General features: G+C 43.1%; 2 protein-coding genes across 3 annotated transcripts; both read left to right on the top strand.

Annotated features, from left to right (window-relative positions):
• The first annotated feature begins 2271 nt into the window (after positions 1-2271).
• LOC129831360 (transmembrane protein 268-like) lies at positions 2272-17797 on the top strand. Of its 2 annotated transcripts, none has more exons than XM_055894701.1 (9): positions 2272-2361; positions 5080-5209; positions 5567-5661; positions 13466-13573; positions 13792-13944; positions 14312-14422; positions 15188-15277; positions 16987-17208; positions 17465-17797. In XM_055894701.1, the coding sequence occupies exons 2-9, from the start codon at positions 5092-5094 to the stop codon at positions 17633-17635; spliced, it is 1068 nt and encodes a 355-aa protein (XP_055750676.1). In that variant the 5' UTR covers positions 2272-2361; positions 5080-5091; the 3' UTR covers positions 17636-17797. The 2 variants fall into 2 exon arrangements, with proteins under 2 accessions (XP_055750676.1, XP_055750675.1); XM_055894700.1 differs by lacking the exon at positions 2272-2361 and adding an exon at positions 3616-4052.
• Positions 11798-12583, top strand: LOC129831362 (galactose-specific lectin nattectin-like). Its single transcript, XM_055894704.1, has one exon. The coding sequence runs from the start codon at positions 12038-12040 to the stop codon at positions 12518-12520; it is 483 nt and encodes a 160-aa protein (XP_055750679.1). The 5' UTR covers positions 11798-12037; the 3' UTR covers positions 12521-12583.
• Positions 17798-18740: the final 943 nt, after the last annotated feature.

The raw sequence follows: 18740 nt of genomic DNA, 5'->3' as shown, positions 1-18740 counted from the left end.
GTGGTGCCATATTCTTTCAATTTTTTAATAATGTATTTAATGGTCCTCTGTGGGATGTTCAAAGTTTCTGATATTTTTTTATAACCCAACCCTGATCTGTACTTCTCCACAACTTTGTCCCTGACCTGTTTGGAGAGCTCCTTGGTGTTCATGGTGCCGCTTGCTTGGTGGTGCCCCTTGCTTAGTGGTGTTTCAGACTCTGGGGCCTTTCAGAACAGGTGTATATATACTGAGATCATGTGACAGATCATGTGACACTTAGATTTCACATAGGTGGACTTTATTTAACAAATGATGTGACTTCTGAAGGTAATTGGTTGCACCAGATCTTATTTAGGGGCTTCATAGCAAAGGGGGTGAATACATATGCACGCACCACTTTTCTTTTTTTTTTTTTTTTCTTTAATTTTTTGAAACCAGTAATTTTTTTCATTCCACTTCACCGATTTGGACAAATTAAAAAATATATTTAAATTAAAGGTTGTAATGCAACAAAATAGGAAAAATGCCAAGGGGGATGAATAGTTTTGCAAGGCACTGTATATGCTGATCTAGGCCAGAGCCATATATATAGAGAGTTGGGCCAATGTGGTTTCTGTCAGAACGTTCCGAGAGTGCCACTTTCTCCTCCATAGCCTTTGCTAAGGGTTAACTGATGCTTCCATGCTGTGCTCTAAGTTGACGTTTATTTCTGATAGTTTTCAAAACCTATGAAGATGTCCCGTGAAAGCAGAAAGGACATTTGTTGACACCACAACACAGTACAGACTTGGAAACACATTATCCCGAATGCTAATACATAAAAATGGCTGTTCAATTCGCTGCTCTGTTTTGCTTGTTTACAGTGGGTCATTTCATAGTGAATTGTCAGAGGCGCTCTCAAATTGTTACATCATCAACATTTCAAGGATAAAGACACTAACATGGCAGCCGTTCTATAACCTGGCCAAACTCTCTATGCATATGGCTCTGGTCTATTCTGTTTTTTTCAGGAGGGTTATATTTGTATATATAGGCCTATTGCACATGATGGTAATGAGGATGATGATGATGATGATTGTAATAGGAATTTCCAATTGAACAAAAGAGAAGAGAAATCACACATAAAGTCAATCCTAAATCAATACAGTTTAATACAAGTTGCAACAGGGACCCCAAAACAAGCATAGAGGCAGAGAAAATGTCTATCTGGCCTCTTGGAGACACGCCCGTTATATTCTAATCAGACAGCACTAAATGTTCTGTAAACACCAGCCCGAGAGGCTTGTAGGAACTCAAACAAAAAGCAGTAACTTCATCAGCTGCTACACAGTGTATCCCAGACTACAATAATAATCTGTCTGTCCTCGGTCCTTGTACCTCCAGTCTGGCATCAATCCCTTTCAAGAGATATGAGTTGAATCCATAACATACAGCATCTAGTCTAGTGACCATTACAAACAGAACACTGGAAATCATGTGAATTACATCATGGGAAAATATATACTGTAAATATGCTAAACATTGTGTTAATCGCTCTTAACTGAATAAAAACTTTATTTGTCTCAAATATTCCCATTACAATGATGATGACTAGAGATACGCACAACGAAGTATTCCGTTTTACTTACTCCTTCACACAAGATGGCGTACTAGCCTGAGCACTTCAGTGAAGTGAAAGACCGGCCACCATGCCTGTGTTGTGCCATGTCCCAGTCACAAGGTTTATTGTAGTCTGCTATGTTCAGAGTAATAAACCATTGAAACACCAAGTCAACATTTAATCTGGACTTTTTTGCCCTGATAAAGTTCCTGAAATTATAGAGAGAACAATACGAAACGTCATTGTAAACTCATAACCAAGGTGGAATTGTTCACACATTTATCACATGCGTCATCAGATTGTGGTTTCGAGATAATATTCTTTCAGGTCAACTGGTTAGTCTCACAAAATGATACAGATTTCCATGGTACCAAGTTACAATCAATAACATACATCACTCTGCCTGTTCTCAATTTTCAGTGTGTACGTGCGTATCTGTCCCAAAGACCGTATGTGATCCTCCAAGTGTACATGTGTGTGTGCCTAAGTGTGTGTGTGTCTGTGTATGTGTGTCTGTGTGTGTGCGCGTGCGTGCATGCACCTGTGCACATTCGTCCCCGAGACCGTATATGATCCGTCCATGCAGACTTGTGTGTGCGTGCATGCCTGTGTGTGACCTCTCACTGTGCCCCTCTGGGCTCTGGGGCATGTGTTAATGTGTGACAGTCCCAGCCCCCAGCAGCAGACCACCAGACCAGAGTCATGACAGCCTGGAGAACAGCTGCTGTTCTCCCAGGAATCCAGATCCACACTGGCTAGGAGAACAACAACAATCTAAGGTAGGTAAGGAATAGTGTGTATGAGTTTGTGTGTGTGTGTGTGTGTGTGTGTGTGTGTGTGTGTGTGTGTGTGTGTGTGTGTGTGTGTGTGTGTGTGTGTGTGTGTGTGTGTGTGTGTGTGTGTGTGTGTGTGTGTGTGTGTGTGTGTGTGTGCGCGCGCACTGATGCCTCATATAGTTCAAGTAGGATCCTACTCTGCCAGCTTATATCCATTTGTAAAAGAAAGTTTGTTGTCATTGTGTTTTGATACATTGCTATGACATTAACACGGGACCCCACACAGATATGGTTATGCATGTAGACAATACCCAATTTGGACTCATTTTCTCATTCACTTTCTCACTCACTATATTCTCTTTGCTGGGCTGAGAAGCATAGGCCGCATTCCACCAGTCATGTGGTCCGGCTGATCTAAGTCACAAGCTGGGAGAGAGAGTTTCCCATGCCAATAAACCCCTTAAATTGAAGTTGAATTGAGAGAAAGAGAGAGAGAGTTAGAGATTGTGCTGGGGGAAGGGGGGGGTCTTAAGTGGGTAGTAAATTAAAGAATACAGGGTGATACAGGGAGTCTGGTTCCAGAGGCATTGCAGTGTAGTTGGAAGGGAAGAGGATCACACTGTAACACTGTAACTGTATTACATTGCATGCGGGTGGGTAGCAAGCTCTTGATCATGTAATAGACTCTACATGAAATAGTCTCTGGTGAGTTCTCCTATTAGTCATGTGTCTTCCTTTATGTTCAGAACCTCACTGTCGCTGCTAAACTTTATCTCTAAAAACCATACCTAGAGTTCAGAAGGAACTAGATCAAGAGAAAACACGAGGGGAGTACTCAGCCAAGCGGAAGCGATGGTTCTTGCTTAAAATATTTTGTTATTCTCTGTCATTAAACCTGCATACACAGATACACACACACACACACACACACACACACACACACACACACACACACACACACACACACACACACACACACACACACACACACACACACACACACACACACACACACACACACACACACACACACACACACACACACACACACACGCAGATCACATGGTTATACACAGCTACATACACTCATTCGCATAACATTGTAGACATGCACTTTTCTTCACAACACGTGCACAGAAACGTATAGAGACAAACTGTTTCAAAGTTGGCAAGATGTCACAACTCACTTACAGCAGGGAGGAAGTGAGAGTAAGAGAGTGTGTGCCTGAGAGTGAAAGAGAGAGAGCGAGAGAGAGAGAGAAGGGGGAGAGAATTAGAATGAGAGAGAGAAGGGGGAGAAAGATAGAACGAGAGAGAGAAGGGGGAGAAAGATAGAACGAGGGAGAGAGAGAGGGGGGAGAGAATTAGAATGAGAGAGAGAAGGGGGAGAAAGATAGAACGAGAGAGAGAAGGGGAGAAAGATAGAACGAGGGAGAGGGAGAAGGAGAGGGGGAGAGAGAACTACAGTAGGGATAAGGAGACAACTTGAAATCAACTTTGCCGACAGCGTTTGTGCAAAAAAATGTGTCTCCCTCTCTAACAAGCAAACGAGAGAAACAAAGCGGCAGAGGGAGAGAGGGAGGATGGGAGAGGGAGAGAAAGAACAAAAATATAGCTGCTCTCAGTCTCTTCTCTATTTTCAGTATTTCTCTTTCACAGATTTTGTAGCTGCGTTGAAGACAGTGCCTATTGAGGTGCAGTATGTCTATCTTATAACCGTGGTACAGTTTAACCACTTTCAACAGAAACCTGTGAAGAGTGTAGCCTGAGAAAAGAGAAAAGTTCACATTTGAAAGACAAGTGTAGTTGCCTTTCGCTACACCTAAGTTCAGTATACTTGGATCGTAAAGGAAAGTACCATGACAGTAAAACAGTCTACTCAGTCTACGACTTAACTTATTGTTTAGACTTGTGTTGAAAGTGCTGAATCTGAAATCCTTGGCAGTACAGTGAATTATTCTGTTGGTTTCTCCAAGATGCTGAAATAACATAGCAGAGCAATGTAATCCGTTCTAAAAGGAGTAGTGATGTGATTTCTGGTTGCTTTCGAAACATAGGACACATAGGACCCTGACTTCTCCAAAGTTAAACTTTGGCGTTTGATGCCATTGCTAGATAAAGTTATAGCCTCAGCTTCAGCCCTTTGACATTTTTTCTCCAGTAGAGTCACGCTACAATTCATCTCTTGCGAACAGATTCTGCGCACGCGACCACATTACACAAGATTTTAGTTCTGGTATGCCTGAGATTACAATTGAAGCTATGCCTCAGGAAAACATTATCTACTGAGGGAATATTTGGTCAAATTTCAATGTCTTTGTTTGTTTTGTATGCCACTGGAATGTGCTGCTTGTGCTTCTTGCAAGCTGTAGTGCTAGTACTCCCTTCATAATACTGTGTATACATCACACACATACTGTATCTGACAGTCTACGATACATGGGAACTAGGAAGTGGTGTCATAATCATGCCAAAGCATCTCTCTGCTTGAGCAACAAAGCTGTAGCCTGGTCCCAGATTTTTGTGCTGTCTCCTCTAGTCATTGTAGGTGTTGACAAGAGAGCACAAACAGATCTGAGACCAGGCTAATGGAACTGTGCTGCTGCACTGTATATCACACTGGCAGTCATCACACTGGCCATTCACTACACTCTTAGTCACTTCGTCTGAATTATGGTTGGGGATTTTGATTAAACTGTATCACTGTTTTTGCTCGTTCAGGGTCTCGTAATCATGGATGAGATGGAGGACAAGACTTCTGTGCCTTCAGACGAGAGTGATGTTGAAGTTGACCTAAGACGATCATCCAAGATCCAGCCAGAAAACAGAAGAACATCTCGATGGAGGAATGGTGCGTAGTAACATAGTTATCAAACTGTATTATGGGTAAAAGTGTTATCATGTGGCATATCCTGTTTGTCAAATCATTGTTTTTGTTTCTCTTCCTTGTTCTTTGTTCTGCCTCTTGGCAAGTTTTTGGGATAAACTAACACTTTTCACAATGTCCTGCTTTTAACCCAGGATCTTTTTCCCTATACCTTTTTGATTCTCTCTCTATGCTTTGACTCTCTCAATCACTCTCCTTTGTTATCACTGTTACAACCTCTGTCAGAATGTGTTACTGTCAACCTTAACACTCTCCCCTCTCTTCATCTATCTATCTGTCTATCACCCCCCCCCCCCCCCCCTCTCCCTCTCTCTCCCCCAGGTCAGTGTGTGCTGGCAGTACCCACCTCCTCCATGCTGAGCCCCAGGTTTGATCTGTCGCTCTGCAGGGCTCTGCTGGAGAGGGACGGCTTCCAGGTCAGTGCACACACACATACACACACACAAAAACTCTTGCTTTCTCTCTCCATCTCTCTCTCTGGGCGCCCACTGGCACTCTTTATTCTCATCCGTTGGGCCTCGCTATGTCAAGCAGCCTGTCCACTTGTGTGGGGAGGTTAAACTAGAATAGCTCGCTATCTCACTTCCTCTCTCAGACTGTCTTGTGTCTCATCAAAACATAGGCCTGCTGTTATGTCATCAATCTAAAAAGCTTTCATGAAGAAAAACATGACCCGTGCTAATGCCACCATCCTGAATTTATGAGACAGCAAATTGTACCCCACACACTTGATTTGCTAAGCTGAGGAATAGGGCTGGAGAAATGCAAAGCGCTCGTATTCATAGACAAAGCTTTGCATGCCAAGACTGACATTCCATGAGATCAACATGATAGTAAAACATATTTTGAAGCTATAGGTCTTAAATGACAGCAAAACATAAACCATGAGTGAGGCCGGGATTCAATCCGATCGCTCCTTTTCAGCTATGCACCTTTTATTTGATTTATTTGACCTGGTAATTTGACTGAAAACACATTCTCATTTCCAGCAATGACCTGGGGAATAGCTAAAGTAGATGAATGAGCCAATTGAATCTGGGGAATGATTAGGTGGCCATGATGGTTTGAGGGCCAGATTGGAAATTTAGCCAGGACACCGGGGTTAACACCCCTACTCTTACAATAAGTGCCATGGGATTTTTAATGACCACAGAGTGTTAGGACACCCGTTTAGCATTCCGTCCAGAAGACTGCACCTTACACAGGGCAATGTCCCCAATCACTGCCCTGGGGTATTTTATTCAGACTAGAGGATAGAGTGCTTCCTACTCCACCCCCAACACAATTTCCAGCGGCATCTGGTCTTCCATCTAGGACCAACCCTGCTTAGCTTCAGAGCCAAGCTTGCAGTGGGATGCAGGGTGGTATACTGCTGGCACTGGCAAAAGCAAAGTTTCCGTATTCACATCCCAGCCTATCCTTACACAGTGGCTTGCGAAAGTATTCACCCCCCTTGGCATTTTTCCTATTTTGTTGCCTTACAACCTGGAATTAAAATAGATGTTTTGGGGGTTTGTATCATTTGATTTACACAACATGCCTACCACTTTGAAGATGCAAAATATTTTTTATTGGGAAACAAACAAGAAATAAGACAAAAAAAAACAGAAAACTTGAGCGTGCAAAACAATTCACCCTCCCAATGACACCGACAAAAACAATAAACAATACAAAACAACCGTGAAGCTTAAGGGCTATGTGCCACAAACAAAGTTAACTTCCCACACAGAAAGGAGGGAAAAGGGCTACCTAAGTATGGTTCCCAATCAGAGACAATGATAGACAGCTGTTCCTGATTGAGAACCATACCCGGCCAAAACATAGAAATACAAATAACAGAACTAAAGAACATAGAATGCCCACCCCAAATCACACCCTGACAAAACCACATAGAGACATAAAAAGGGCGTGACAGTACCCCCCCCCAAAGGTGCAGACTCCGGCCGCAAAACCTGAACTTATAGGGGAGGATCTGGGTGGGCATCTATCCGCGGTGGCGGCTCAGGTGCGGGATGCAGACACCGCTCCACCACTGGCTCACCCCACTTTGGTGGCTCCTCTGGTGCGGGGACCCTCGTCGCCGACCCCGGACTGGGGACCCTCGTTGCGGGCCCCGGACTGGGGACCCTCGTTGCGGGCCGCGGACTGGGAACCGTCGCTGGAGGCTCCGGACCGGAGACCGTCGCTGGAGGCTCCGGACCGGAGACCGTCGCTGGAGGCTCTGTACCGGGGACCCGTCGCAGGAGAATCCGGACCGGTGAGCGACGGACTGGAGACCGTTGCTGGAGGCTCCGGACAGGGGACCGTCGCTGGATGCTTCGTGCCATGACTCCTCACTGGAGGCTTCGTGCCATGGATCATCACTGGAGGCTTCTTGCCATGGATCATCACTGGAGGCTTCTTGCCATGGATGATCACTGGAGGCTTCGTGCCATGGATCATCACTTGAGGCTTCTTGCCATGGATCATCACTTGAGGCTTCTTGCCATGGATCATCACTGGAGGCTTCGTGCCATGGATCATCACTGGAGGCTTCTTGCCATGGATCATCACTGGAGGCTTTGTGCCATGGATCTGGGCACCCTCGTTGCGGGCCCCGGACTGGGGACCGTCGCTGGAGGCTCCGAACTGGAGAACGTCGCTGGGGGCTCCGGACTGGGGACCGTCGCAGGGGGATCCGGAACGGTGACCGTCGCTGGAGGCTCCGGACCGGTGACCATCGCTGGAATACTTTGTAGAGCCTCCTTTTGCAGCAATTACAGATGCAAGTCTCTTGGGGTATGTCTCTATAAGCTTGGCACATCTAGCCACTGGGATTTTTGCTCATTCTTCAAGGCAAAACTACTCCAGCTCCTTCAAGTTCGATGGGTTCCACTTGTGTACAGCAATCTTTAAGTCCTACCACAGATTCTCAATTGGATTGAGGTCTGGGCTTTGACTAGGTAATTTCAAGACAATTAAATGTTTCCCCTTAAACCACTCAAGTGTTGCTTTAGCAGTATGCTTAGGGCCATTGCCCTGCTGGAAGGTGAACCTCCATCCCAGTCTCAAATCTCTGGAAGACTGAAACAGGAGTCCCTCAAGAATTTCCCTGTATTTTGCGCCATCCATCATTCCTTCTATTCTGACCAGTTTCCCAGTGCCTGACGATGAAAAACCTCCCCACAGCATGATGCTGCCACCACCATGCTTCACTGTGAGGATGGTGTTCTCGGAGTGATGAGAGGTGTTGGGTTTGCGCCAGACATAGCGTTTTCTTTGATGGCCAAAAAGCTACATTTCTCATCTGACCAGAGTACCTTCTTCCATATGTTTGGGGAGTCTCCCACATGCCTTTTGGCAAACACCAAAAGTGTATGCTTATTTTTTTCTTTAAGCAATGGCTTTTTCTGGACACTCTTTCGTAAAACCCAGCTCTGTGGAGTGTACAGCTTAAAGTGGTCCTATGGACATATACTACAATCTCTGCTGTGGAGCTTTGCAGCTCCTTCAGGGTTATCTTTGGTCTCTTTGTTGCCTCTCTGATCAATGCCCTCTTTGCCTGGTCCGTGAGTTTTGGTGGGCGGCCCTCTCTTGGCAGGTTTGTTGTGGTGCCATATTCTTTACAATTTTTTATCATGGATTTAATGGTGCTCTGTGGGATGTTCAAAGTTTCTGATATTTTTTTATAACCCAACCCTGATCTGTACTTCTCCAAAACTTCGTCCCTGACCTGTTTGAAGAGCTCCTTGGTCTTCATGGTGCCGCTTGTTTAGTGGTGTTGCAGACTCTGGGGCCTTCAGAACAGGTGTATATATACTGAGATCATGTGACAGATCATGTGACACTTAGATTGCACACAGGTGGACTTTATTTAACAAATTATGTGACTTCTGAAGGTAATTGGTTGCACCAGATCTTATTTAGGGGCGTCATAGCAAAGGGGGTGAATATATACTGTATGCATGCACCACTTTTCCGTTTTTTATTTTTTTGAATCTTTAGAAACAAGTAATTTTTTTCATTTCACTTCACCAATTTGGACTATTTTGTGTATGTCCATTACATGAAATCCAAATAAAAAACTATTTAAATTACAGGTTGTAATGCAACAAAATAGGAAAAATGCCAAGGGGGATGAATACTTTTCAAGGCACTGTATTTTGGGTTATGATGGGGTAAGACCGGTGTACTAAGCTCATGAGGCATTTCTATGTTCTTTAAAAATCAGTATATATCATTCATTGGAATGACAACTGAACAGCAGTTAATGTTGAAAATGTTACCTCAAAAGTCTAAGTTGTTGGCTAAAACATCCCATCCAGGGTGTATTTTGTTTGTGTCAAAAAGCCCTGTACCAAAACTTGGAACAGACATTTTGAGAAGAACACAGCTGCAGAGTTGATATGACCACTGGGTTATGTGGCAATACCCTCTTATCTAGAATGGCTGTCGTGATGCATTTGGAGCGGAGTAGCTATGTTGCCAAACTCTCTGGACACCTCTTCCCGATAGCTAAACAACCAACGCTCAATGATGAATGGAGAAGGGAAGGTGTCCAGCGGGGTGGGACTGGGGGCGGAACAAGGCGATTACCTTCGGTCGTGCAGCAACAGACCTTTTGGAGCACAGCTTATTCACACAGACCTTAAAACGTCTTATGGCTGGGGGCAGTATTGAGTAGCTTGGATGAATAAGGTGCCCAGAGTAAACTGCCTGCTACTCAGTCCCAGAAGCTAAGATATAGTATTAGTAGATTTGGATAGAAAACACTCTGACGTTTCTAAAACTGTTTGAATGATGTCTGTGAGTATAACAGAACTCATATTGCAGGCAAAAACCTGAGACAAAATCCAACCAGGAAGTGGGAAATCTGAGGTTTGTAGGTTTGCCTACCAATATACAGTGTTTTTGGGGTAATATTGCACTTCCTAGGGCTTACACTAGATGTCAACAGTCTTTAGAACCTTGTTTAATGCTTCTACTGTGAAGAATGAGGGAAGGAGAGCTCTTTGAGTCAGGTGTCTGGCATGAGCTGATCACGAACGCTCCCATTAGAGCGACCTGCGTTCCACCGCATTTCTGGAGACAAAGGAATTCTCCGGTTGAAACATTATTGAAGATTTATGTTAAAAACATCCTAAAGATTGATTCTATACATCGTTTGACATGTTTCTACGAACTGTAATAGAATTTTTTTACTTTTTGTCTGAACTGCGCGTCATCAATTTCGATTTTGGAACTAAACGCGCAAACAAAAAGGAGGTATTTGGACATAAATTATGGACTTTATCGAACAAAACAAACATTTATTGTGGAACTGGGATTCCTGGGAGTGCATTCTGATGAAGATCATCAAAAGTAAGTGAATATTTATAATACTATTTCTGACTTCTGTTGACTCCACAACATGGCGGATATCTGTATGGCATGTTTGGGCTCTGAGCGCTGTACTCAGATTATAGCATGGTGTGCTTTTTCCGTAAAGTTTTTTAGAAATCTGACACAGCGGTTGCATTAAGGAGAAGTTTATCTAAAGTTCCATGCATAACACTTGTATTTTCATCAAGATTTATGATAAGTATTTCTGTAAATTGATGTGGCTCTCTACAGGATGTTTTGGAGGCAAAACATTACTGAACATAACGCTCCAATATTCACTAAGATTTTTGGATATAAATATGAATTTCATCGAACAAAACATACATGTATTGTGTAACATGAAGTCCTATGAGTCTCATCTGATGAAGATCATCCAAGGTTAGTGATTCATTTGATTTCTATTTCTGCTTTTTGTGACTTCTCTCTGGCTGGAAAAATGGCTGTATTTTTCTGTGACTAGGTACTGACCTAACATAATCGTTTGGTGTGCTTTCATCTTAAAGCCTTTTTGAAATCGGACACTGTGTCACGTTCCTGACCTATTTATGTTAGTTTGTTATGTGTGTTAGTTGGTCAGGACGTGAGGTTGGGTGGGCATTCTATGTTTTCTGTTTCTGTGTTGGTTTTGGGTTGCCTGGTATGGCTCTTAATTAGAGGCAGGTGTTTGGCGTTCCTCTAATTAAGAGTCATATTTAGGTAGGCGTTGTCACAGTGTTCGTTGTGGGTGATTGTTTTCCGTGTCTGTGTAATTGTTTGCACCATACGGGACTGTTACGGTTAGTTCGGTTTGTGTAGTCTAATTGTCCTATTCATGCGTTCTACTTGTTTTATGTAAGTTCGTCGTTTAGGTCTGTCTACACCGTTTGTTGTTTTGTTAGTTTAGTCATTTTCGTGTTTTGTTAAATAAATTATGTTGTTAAACTCCACTGCGCCTTGGTTCGATCACTACTCCTCCTTTTCGGTAGAAGAGGAGGAGGACCGCCGTTACACACTGTGGCTGGATTTACAACAAGTTTATTTTAAAAATGGTGTAAAATACTTGTATGTTTGAGGAATTTTAATTATGAGATTTCTGTTGTTTGAATTTGGCGCCCTGCACTTTCACTGGCTGTTGTCAAGTCGATCCTGTTAACGGGATCCCAGCCATAATTAATTAGGGAAGTGAGAAATAACGTTCTTAAACTTTTTGATTTCCTTATTTCGTTTCTTCTTTTAGAGTTAGTTTTTTGTTCTACAGATTAAACAGAAATAGGTTGAGGTTTATTTATATAGGCCTAATATTTACTCTGAGATAATGAATGTGCCACGTCCGTACATGATCCACCTATGACATGATGCCTACCAGCCACACCTTCCCTCTGTAAATCAGATAAAAGGACAGGACCCACTTCAGCCCAGCATACCTACCTGCCTACCAGCCCAACTAGAACCATGTTTGTGTTCTTCTGTGTTATCTCTCTCCTCAGTCTTGCTTTGGATGCTGAACACGACACTCCTGACCAGGTTAAAGAGCTATCCCGAAAATCCTGCACCATGGGCTGGTATGACTTTAACGGACGCTGCTATAAGTATGTTGCCACACGACTGGACTGGGCAGACGCTGAGTCCTACTGTGTGACTCAGGGAGCGAACTTGGCCTCTGTGCACAGTGAGGCAGAACACCAGTTCATCAAAATCCTAATCAAGATGTTCGACCCTGCGGAGTTCTACACCTGGATCGGGTTGTCTGACATCGTTAAGGAGGGGAGGTGGATGTGGACTGACGGGTCCAAGGTGGACTTTACCGACTGGTTTAAATCAGACCCTGATGGTGGAAAGGCTCAAAACTGTGTAAATACAAACTATCAAACGCTGTGGATTGATAATGAATGCAGCGAGGGTTACGCCTTTGTCTGCGCTGAGCGTCTCTGCTAGTCAGTCATCCGTCAAGATGGAGGTGGCTGTCCTAGGAGAGAAGAAACCCTTTTTTCCCCAATATTAAATAAACACCTTATATTGAAAATAAAAGTTGCTTAAATCATTGTTTATGGATTGTACATATAACTACAAAAGGTTTGTGTGCTTGCATCAGCTGTCTTTTCATTCTGTCAAGAAGCTCTGTGGCACACAAAACTTGACAACTTGACAATCACTATAAAAACACATTGTTACGTGGCAATACCCACTTGTGTGGAATGGCTGTAGTGCTGCTGCCTTTGGAGCACAGCTTATTCACACAGACACCGTGAGTGAAGTGAGTGATTTTTATGTTAGAAATCATACTCGAACACGCATACACTTCCACATCCACACACTGTCACTGCTCATTCTGTTCACCAGTTCCGGAGGTCTACTGACGGGATTCATTATCATCAACCCCGGACTGTCTTGTCTGATTACACACACCTGGTTCCCATTTCCCCTGATCAGTATGTTATATACGTGCCCTCTGTCTTTGTCGGTTATTGTTCCCATGTCCGTTGGTGGTGTGAGTACCTATGCGGTGGTGCAGCGGTTATACTGCGTGCTTTATATATTGTGTATTACGGGTATCGTGTCGTTCAACGAGGTTTACTCTCGCTCTTTTGTTTGGGTACAGCCCAGTGTTTTTGTATACGTGTTTGTTTTGGGTGTATTAAAAACCCTTTTTGTGTATTCCTGCGCCTGTCTCCAAATCCTTTATACCAGTGTGACACACACACTTTTACAAACTTTTGACCACCCAGATCAAAGCACAAAGCACTTTTCCCCCTCTTATCTTTTTCCCCTTATTTTGTTTATGTGGAATGTGTTTTGGTGAAGTATGAAAGCCATTGCATGGAAAATTACATTTAGAATACATTATTGCCATGTGTTTACTGTTTGATTTCTCCACTGTAGATTCCTGTAGCAGACTTTGAGACGCCTCTGGAAATAGCACTGGACGTGCCCTCAGTCAGGAGATACCTGTTCTTTAACTCTTCTCTCTTCCACTTCATCATGGCACCGGTAGGGTCCCTCAAAATATTGATTCATAACTCAAGGGTCCATTGTATCTGTTATTTTTTGACATCTTTTACATTATTCACACTATAGTGTCCCGTGTCAGTTAATCTCATACGCCATCAGGAGATCTTTTACTAATGTGTCCGGTATCTGTTCAGAGTTAGTGCCTGTTCTTTGCATGTTTAGTTTATACTGTATCATTTTTTTTATCTCCCCTCCAGATTCTATATGCGGTGATATGGTGTGCTGTGTTCTCCACTCTTCACCTCTATCTCTCAGTCACTGACTACTGGGTCCTCTGCCTGTCTGTCAGTCTGGTCTCCATCTTCCTCACCACAGCCATCATTGTCATCCTCCACTATAGTAACAAGGAGGTGGGTGTTCCATCTGTTTTTCAGAGCGCTTAAGAAACTTAATGGTTTGCGCACTTCTAAACGCCATCCAATCTTTAATTGCAGCGCTATTAGTGAGTTGCGGTAGCAACATAAATGATGCATAGCTATTAACAGGAATGCATCTGCTTGTGGAAGCAAATAAATACACTATGTAGCTATGTCACACTCAAGAGGATTGAAGCAAAACATTCACAGAGACTTTGAAACCAATATGGTTCGTTATTAAACACCCTTGATTTCCATGTCTGAATTCTATAGAGATATTGGGCTAGAGCCTGCAACCAGTTTGAAGACCCTGAAACGTTAGATGTAGATGCACCTGTAATGTTTAATGGTCGTCCTACAGATAAACATCAACATTGACGTGCGACTCATCCAGGTGAATGAGAGGCTGAGCCGACATAAGCTGCTTGTAGGCGTGGCCGACTGGGTGCAGAACTGTACTGGAAGTCTACAGGTAGGCTGCGTTAACCTGCACATATAGGCAGCTCAATCCGAGAGGGCAGACATTTTGTGTCAAACCTTTTCATCACTCTCCCGTTCTTGTAATTGAGGTTACTTCTAAATGCCTGTTTGTTGTGGTATGAATCTGTGACCGGATCCCTCGAACGATCAATTATGAAGTTATATGTCGATGTATTGATATGATTGTGTAGTTTCATTGTAATAGGAATTTCCAGGGGGACAAAAGAGCAGCCACAGACAAAGTCAATCAAAAATCTATCTGGTTCATTGTAAGTTGCAACAGGGAGACACCACCCAGCACAGAAGCAGAGAAAATGTCTGACTGGCCTCTGGGACAGGCCCTTTATATCCTAATCAGACCGCACCAAATGTTCTGACACGTACAAAGTCAAAACGAAAAGGCAGCAACTTTGCCAGCTGCTACAGAACCACAGTGGCCACAGAATGCCATCAATACAAAAGTGAATAATCAGTGTCCTTGTACCTCCAGTATGGCATCAATCACTATCAACAGATATGAGAAAAATCCATAACAAGTCTAGTGACCATCAACCTGCACCTTGAGTATCACAAATGGAACCCTGGAAATGATGTATTACAGAAACTCTAAATATGCTCAACATTGTGTTGATCCCAACTTCAGTCATTTAAAATGTCCCCATTACATTATCTGTCTGTCCATCTTACTGTCTTTGTGTATCTTTTTGTCTCTCTCTGCCATTCTTTATCTGTCTCTCTCTCGCTCTTACCCTCTCAGCTGTTCATTGTGTACTGGGATACGGCCCACTGCTTGAGGGCACTGACTGAAACTCTAGAGGAGATGCTCTTTGTCAGAGACGGGGCCCAGGTAGGTACATCACGATGTCACCATGTTCGGTCTCTGACTCTATTGATTTGTGTCTGCGTTCTCTTCGCCAAGGCTTTTCTGTCCATGCTGTTTCGGGAAGGCTATGGGATATAATATGCATAGTGTAAAACTTTGATTAATAGCCATGGCGTTTATTTGCTTAAATCACTGAACACCTCAAGCGCTTATTAGAGACAAGATTCTATTTGAAGCACACAGCTTTTGCTCATTTGCATAGATAATTGTTTAATTCCAGCATTGTAATCAATTTCTTCATTGCCTGCACTAATGTGTTAACATTTGCACACTGTCAAGTTTATTTTGTCTTAGTATGCCTCTATCCCTCCTTTAAAAAAATGCTTCCTTGACAGATTTGTCTCCTGACTGTGCATTTTCGGCAGTTATTTCACCACTAGAGGGCGATCTGACAATTTCTAAGGGTCTGGGCCCGGTTGCATAAATCACCTTAAGTTTTCCTTAAAGTTTCCAAAACAGTTGCACAAAACATTTTAAGTGAAAAAGTTAAGAGTACCCATGAGGTCCCTTAACTTCATTCAGTATGGATGTCAATGTAAACAGCATTTGTGGAGGTGAATGTTGCTTTCATCTGCTGTGGTTACAGATGGAAAATATCAACCAGCTAACGTTAGCTACTTAGCTAAACAACGGAAGATGCACAATCCATCTCTACAAAGCTAGCTGGCTAGTTAGCTATAGCTACTCTGTAAGCTAGCTTGACGTACTAGAAAGTAGTATAAACAAGTTAAGAAAAAAGTAAAAAAAGAAACTTAGTTTATTATCTTTTGAAACAAATAGGGTATTCTGTCTTGAAGTTCTATTTTTCTATCTCACAAATGAAAGCGATTCCTTTCATGAGAAGCTTAGTCAGTGAATCAGGCAATCTCCATGGTAATCAGATACTCTTACTGCCATACGTGCCTTCAAACTACCGTAAAACCCCTATGCCTATACCTAAGGAAATAATTGGTGGGCTCTAAGCAATGCCCTTAAACAATTCCCTTATGTAAGGGGAAAGTATTCCTTCATGTAAACCCTTAAGGAAAACGCTTAAGATATTTTATGCAACCGGGCCCTGTACTCCCAAAATTGTTGACTATTTTTGTGCTTACCAGTTAGCTAGCAGTACTCAGCTGTTAGCAGTCAATGGCTAGCAGTACTCAGCTGTTAGCAGTCAATGGCTGGCAGTTTCTTACTGGTGCTAGAAACGGATGATTGACATTGTTTTTCGAGTCATTACTGAATTATTTAATGTAATTAATCGAACATTAAACCTCGTAAACAATTCATGGTAAACTCATAAACATTTACACCCAGCGTTTATTTGAAACAGGCGTTCATTTGCTGAAATGTTTGCCGTCTCCCGGCTATTGAAAGGGACAGTCGGCTATTTGAGACTGCATTTAATGGAAGTTTTACAGTAGATTGATATTGACAAATCTCTATGTACTGTTAAAAGGAATTGTATAAGGCAAATTGAAAGTAAACTGGAAATTGACAACAGGAGACATTGAGTATTATAGATTGTGATTTAGGCCTATCAGAGGGTTTTAGATGGTGTATATAGCCCTTCAATTGTCAAGTAAGGCAATCTTGTGATGTGTAATGATGACCACCATTCAGTGGTTCTGTGTAGCAGTAGCAGGCAATGCAATCTCATGGGCTATCCTCACTTTTCACTCCCTCCCTAGCAAATACTTAATAAGAGAATGTCCCACCTTGTCCTGGTGACAGAGGTCATGACCTTTGATCCTGTGGCGGGGGGGTCAAGTGTCAATGAAAGTTCTGATGAGGAAAGGCCCCTCTTGATGAACGATGAGGAGACTGGACACAGTACCTCAACCAGCCAGAGGGAGGACACCAAACTCACCACTAACTACAGTTTGGTACCGGACCAAATACTACCAGCTCAGGTTAGTTAGAGAAACTGCTTTCAATAATACTTGCAGTGTTATAATTTGGACTGCTCACTAAATGGTTTTTCTATCGTGCAATATGTTGAACAAATGGTATTCCAGATCAGTGGAGGCTGGCGGAGAGAGAAATCTGGAGGATGAGCTCCAGCCACCACTGTCTAAGATATTGCCTACCTACACACTAGTGTGTTCAATATAGTATTATTAAGGCTCTCTTGTTGTTCATGCTATCCAAACATATCTCTTTTTGCAGGCCAAAGCACTCCAACTTTTACTGACCTATGGTGCAGCGTATGTCAAGCTGTTAGTGTCTGAAAAGCTGACAAACTCTACACACCGCCCCCTACGCTCCAGGAGGAATCACTGCACCACTGCCTCCCTTTGTCTGTGTCAGTATATCAAAACCAAGGTTCTACGATTATAAGACAGGGACACAGAAAAGCTTATTCATTCCGCTTTAAATAATATGTTATTGTAGGACAGTATAATATTTGCCCTGATCATGTAAAAATCACGATTTGAAACCCACTTTTGTGTAAATTATTTTGCGTTCAATTGTACAAACAATAAATATGCGTCCTTAAGTAAACAAGTATATTCCTTTATTTTGATAAGGTACATGCTACAATATATTTTAGGAGTGCATTTAGATAAACAGGGCAAATTATGAAGGGATTTTGCGGCGGGATAAAATAAAATAAAAGAGAGCGAGGGGGGGGGGGGGGGGTGGCAGGAGAGGACAGATTCAATGATGCAGAGTTTAAGTATTAAGCTCAGGGGGTCAACGTGAATCATTGTTCTTGGCCGGCTGCACTGCTACACAGGAGGTGCATGTGGCACACAGTTTCATTCATTAATCCATGGTTATTAATCAGCCTTGACACAACTGCTGAGGTGATTGGCTCATAAGTATCCGGTGCTTGGCATGATGACACAAACACACACAGGGAGAGACACAGCGCTCGGGAGACAGGGCGGTGTAGGGGAGGCAGGGCGGTGTAGTGGTACAGAGATGCATGTTGCGACAGTCCAAGTTAAACGATCGCACAGACGCTGGGTCACTATTTGGGAGGCTAAATGGCCATCTGTGATCTTGCAGACACAGTCTGGCCTAGTCCCACCACCTCCCTCTCTTCTCTCTGTGTCAGAGGAGGCTGGTGGGAGGAGCTATAGGAGGACGGACTCAGTGTAATGGCTAGAATGGAATAAAGGTAACGGTTTCCATGTGTGTTTGATACCGTAGAATTTATTCCATCCCAGCCATTGGAATGAGCCTGTCTTCCTATAGCTCCTCCCACCAGCCTCCTCTGCTCTCTGTGTCTATCTGGGGATACACGTGCACTCAACCAGTTAGTGTTATATCTATAAGCAATCAATGGGACGTAGAGTACAGAGATGTGTTTTAATGTTTTATGTTGCGGTTTAGCTCTTGTGCTATCTACATGGGAAAAAAGATTGTAAAAATACACATGACATAGGCCTTAGACGCTCTTGAGACGGTGCAAAAAGACAAACAGAAAGGCTGGCGC

The sequence above is a fragment of the Salvelinus fontinalis genome, chromosome 32, assembly GCF_029448725.1.
Source record: "Salvelinus fontinalis isolate EN_2023a chromosome 32, ASM2944872v1, whole genome shotgun sequence".
Taxonomy (NCBI): Eukaryota; Metazoa; Chordata; class Actinopteri; order Salmoniformes; family Salmonidae; genus Salvelinus; species Salvelinus fontinalis.
The sequence above is the reverse complement of the archived record's forward strand: the minus strand, read 5'-3'. Positions and strand labels throughout refer to the sequence as shown.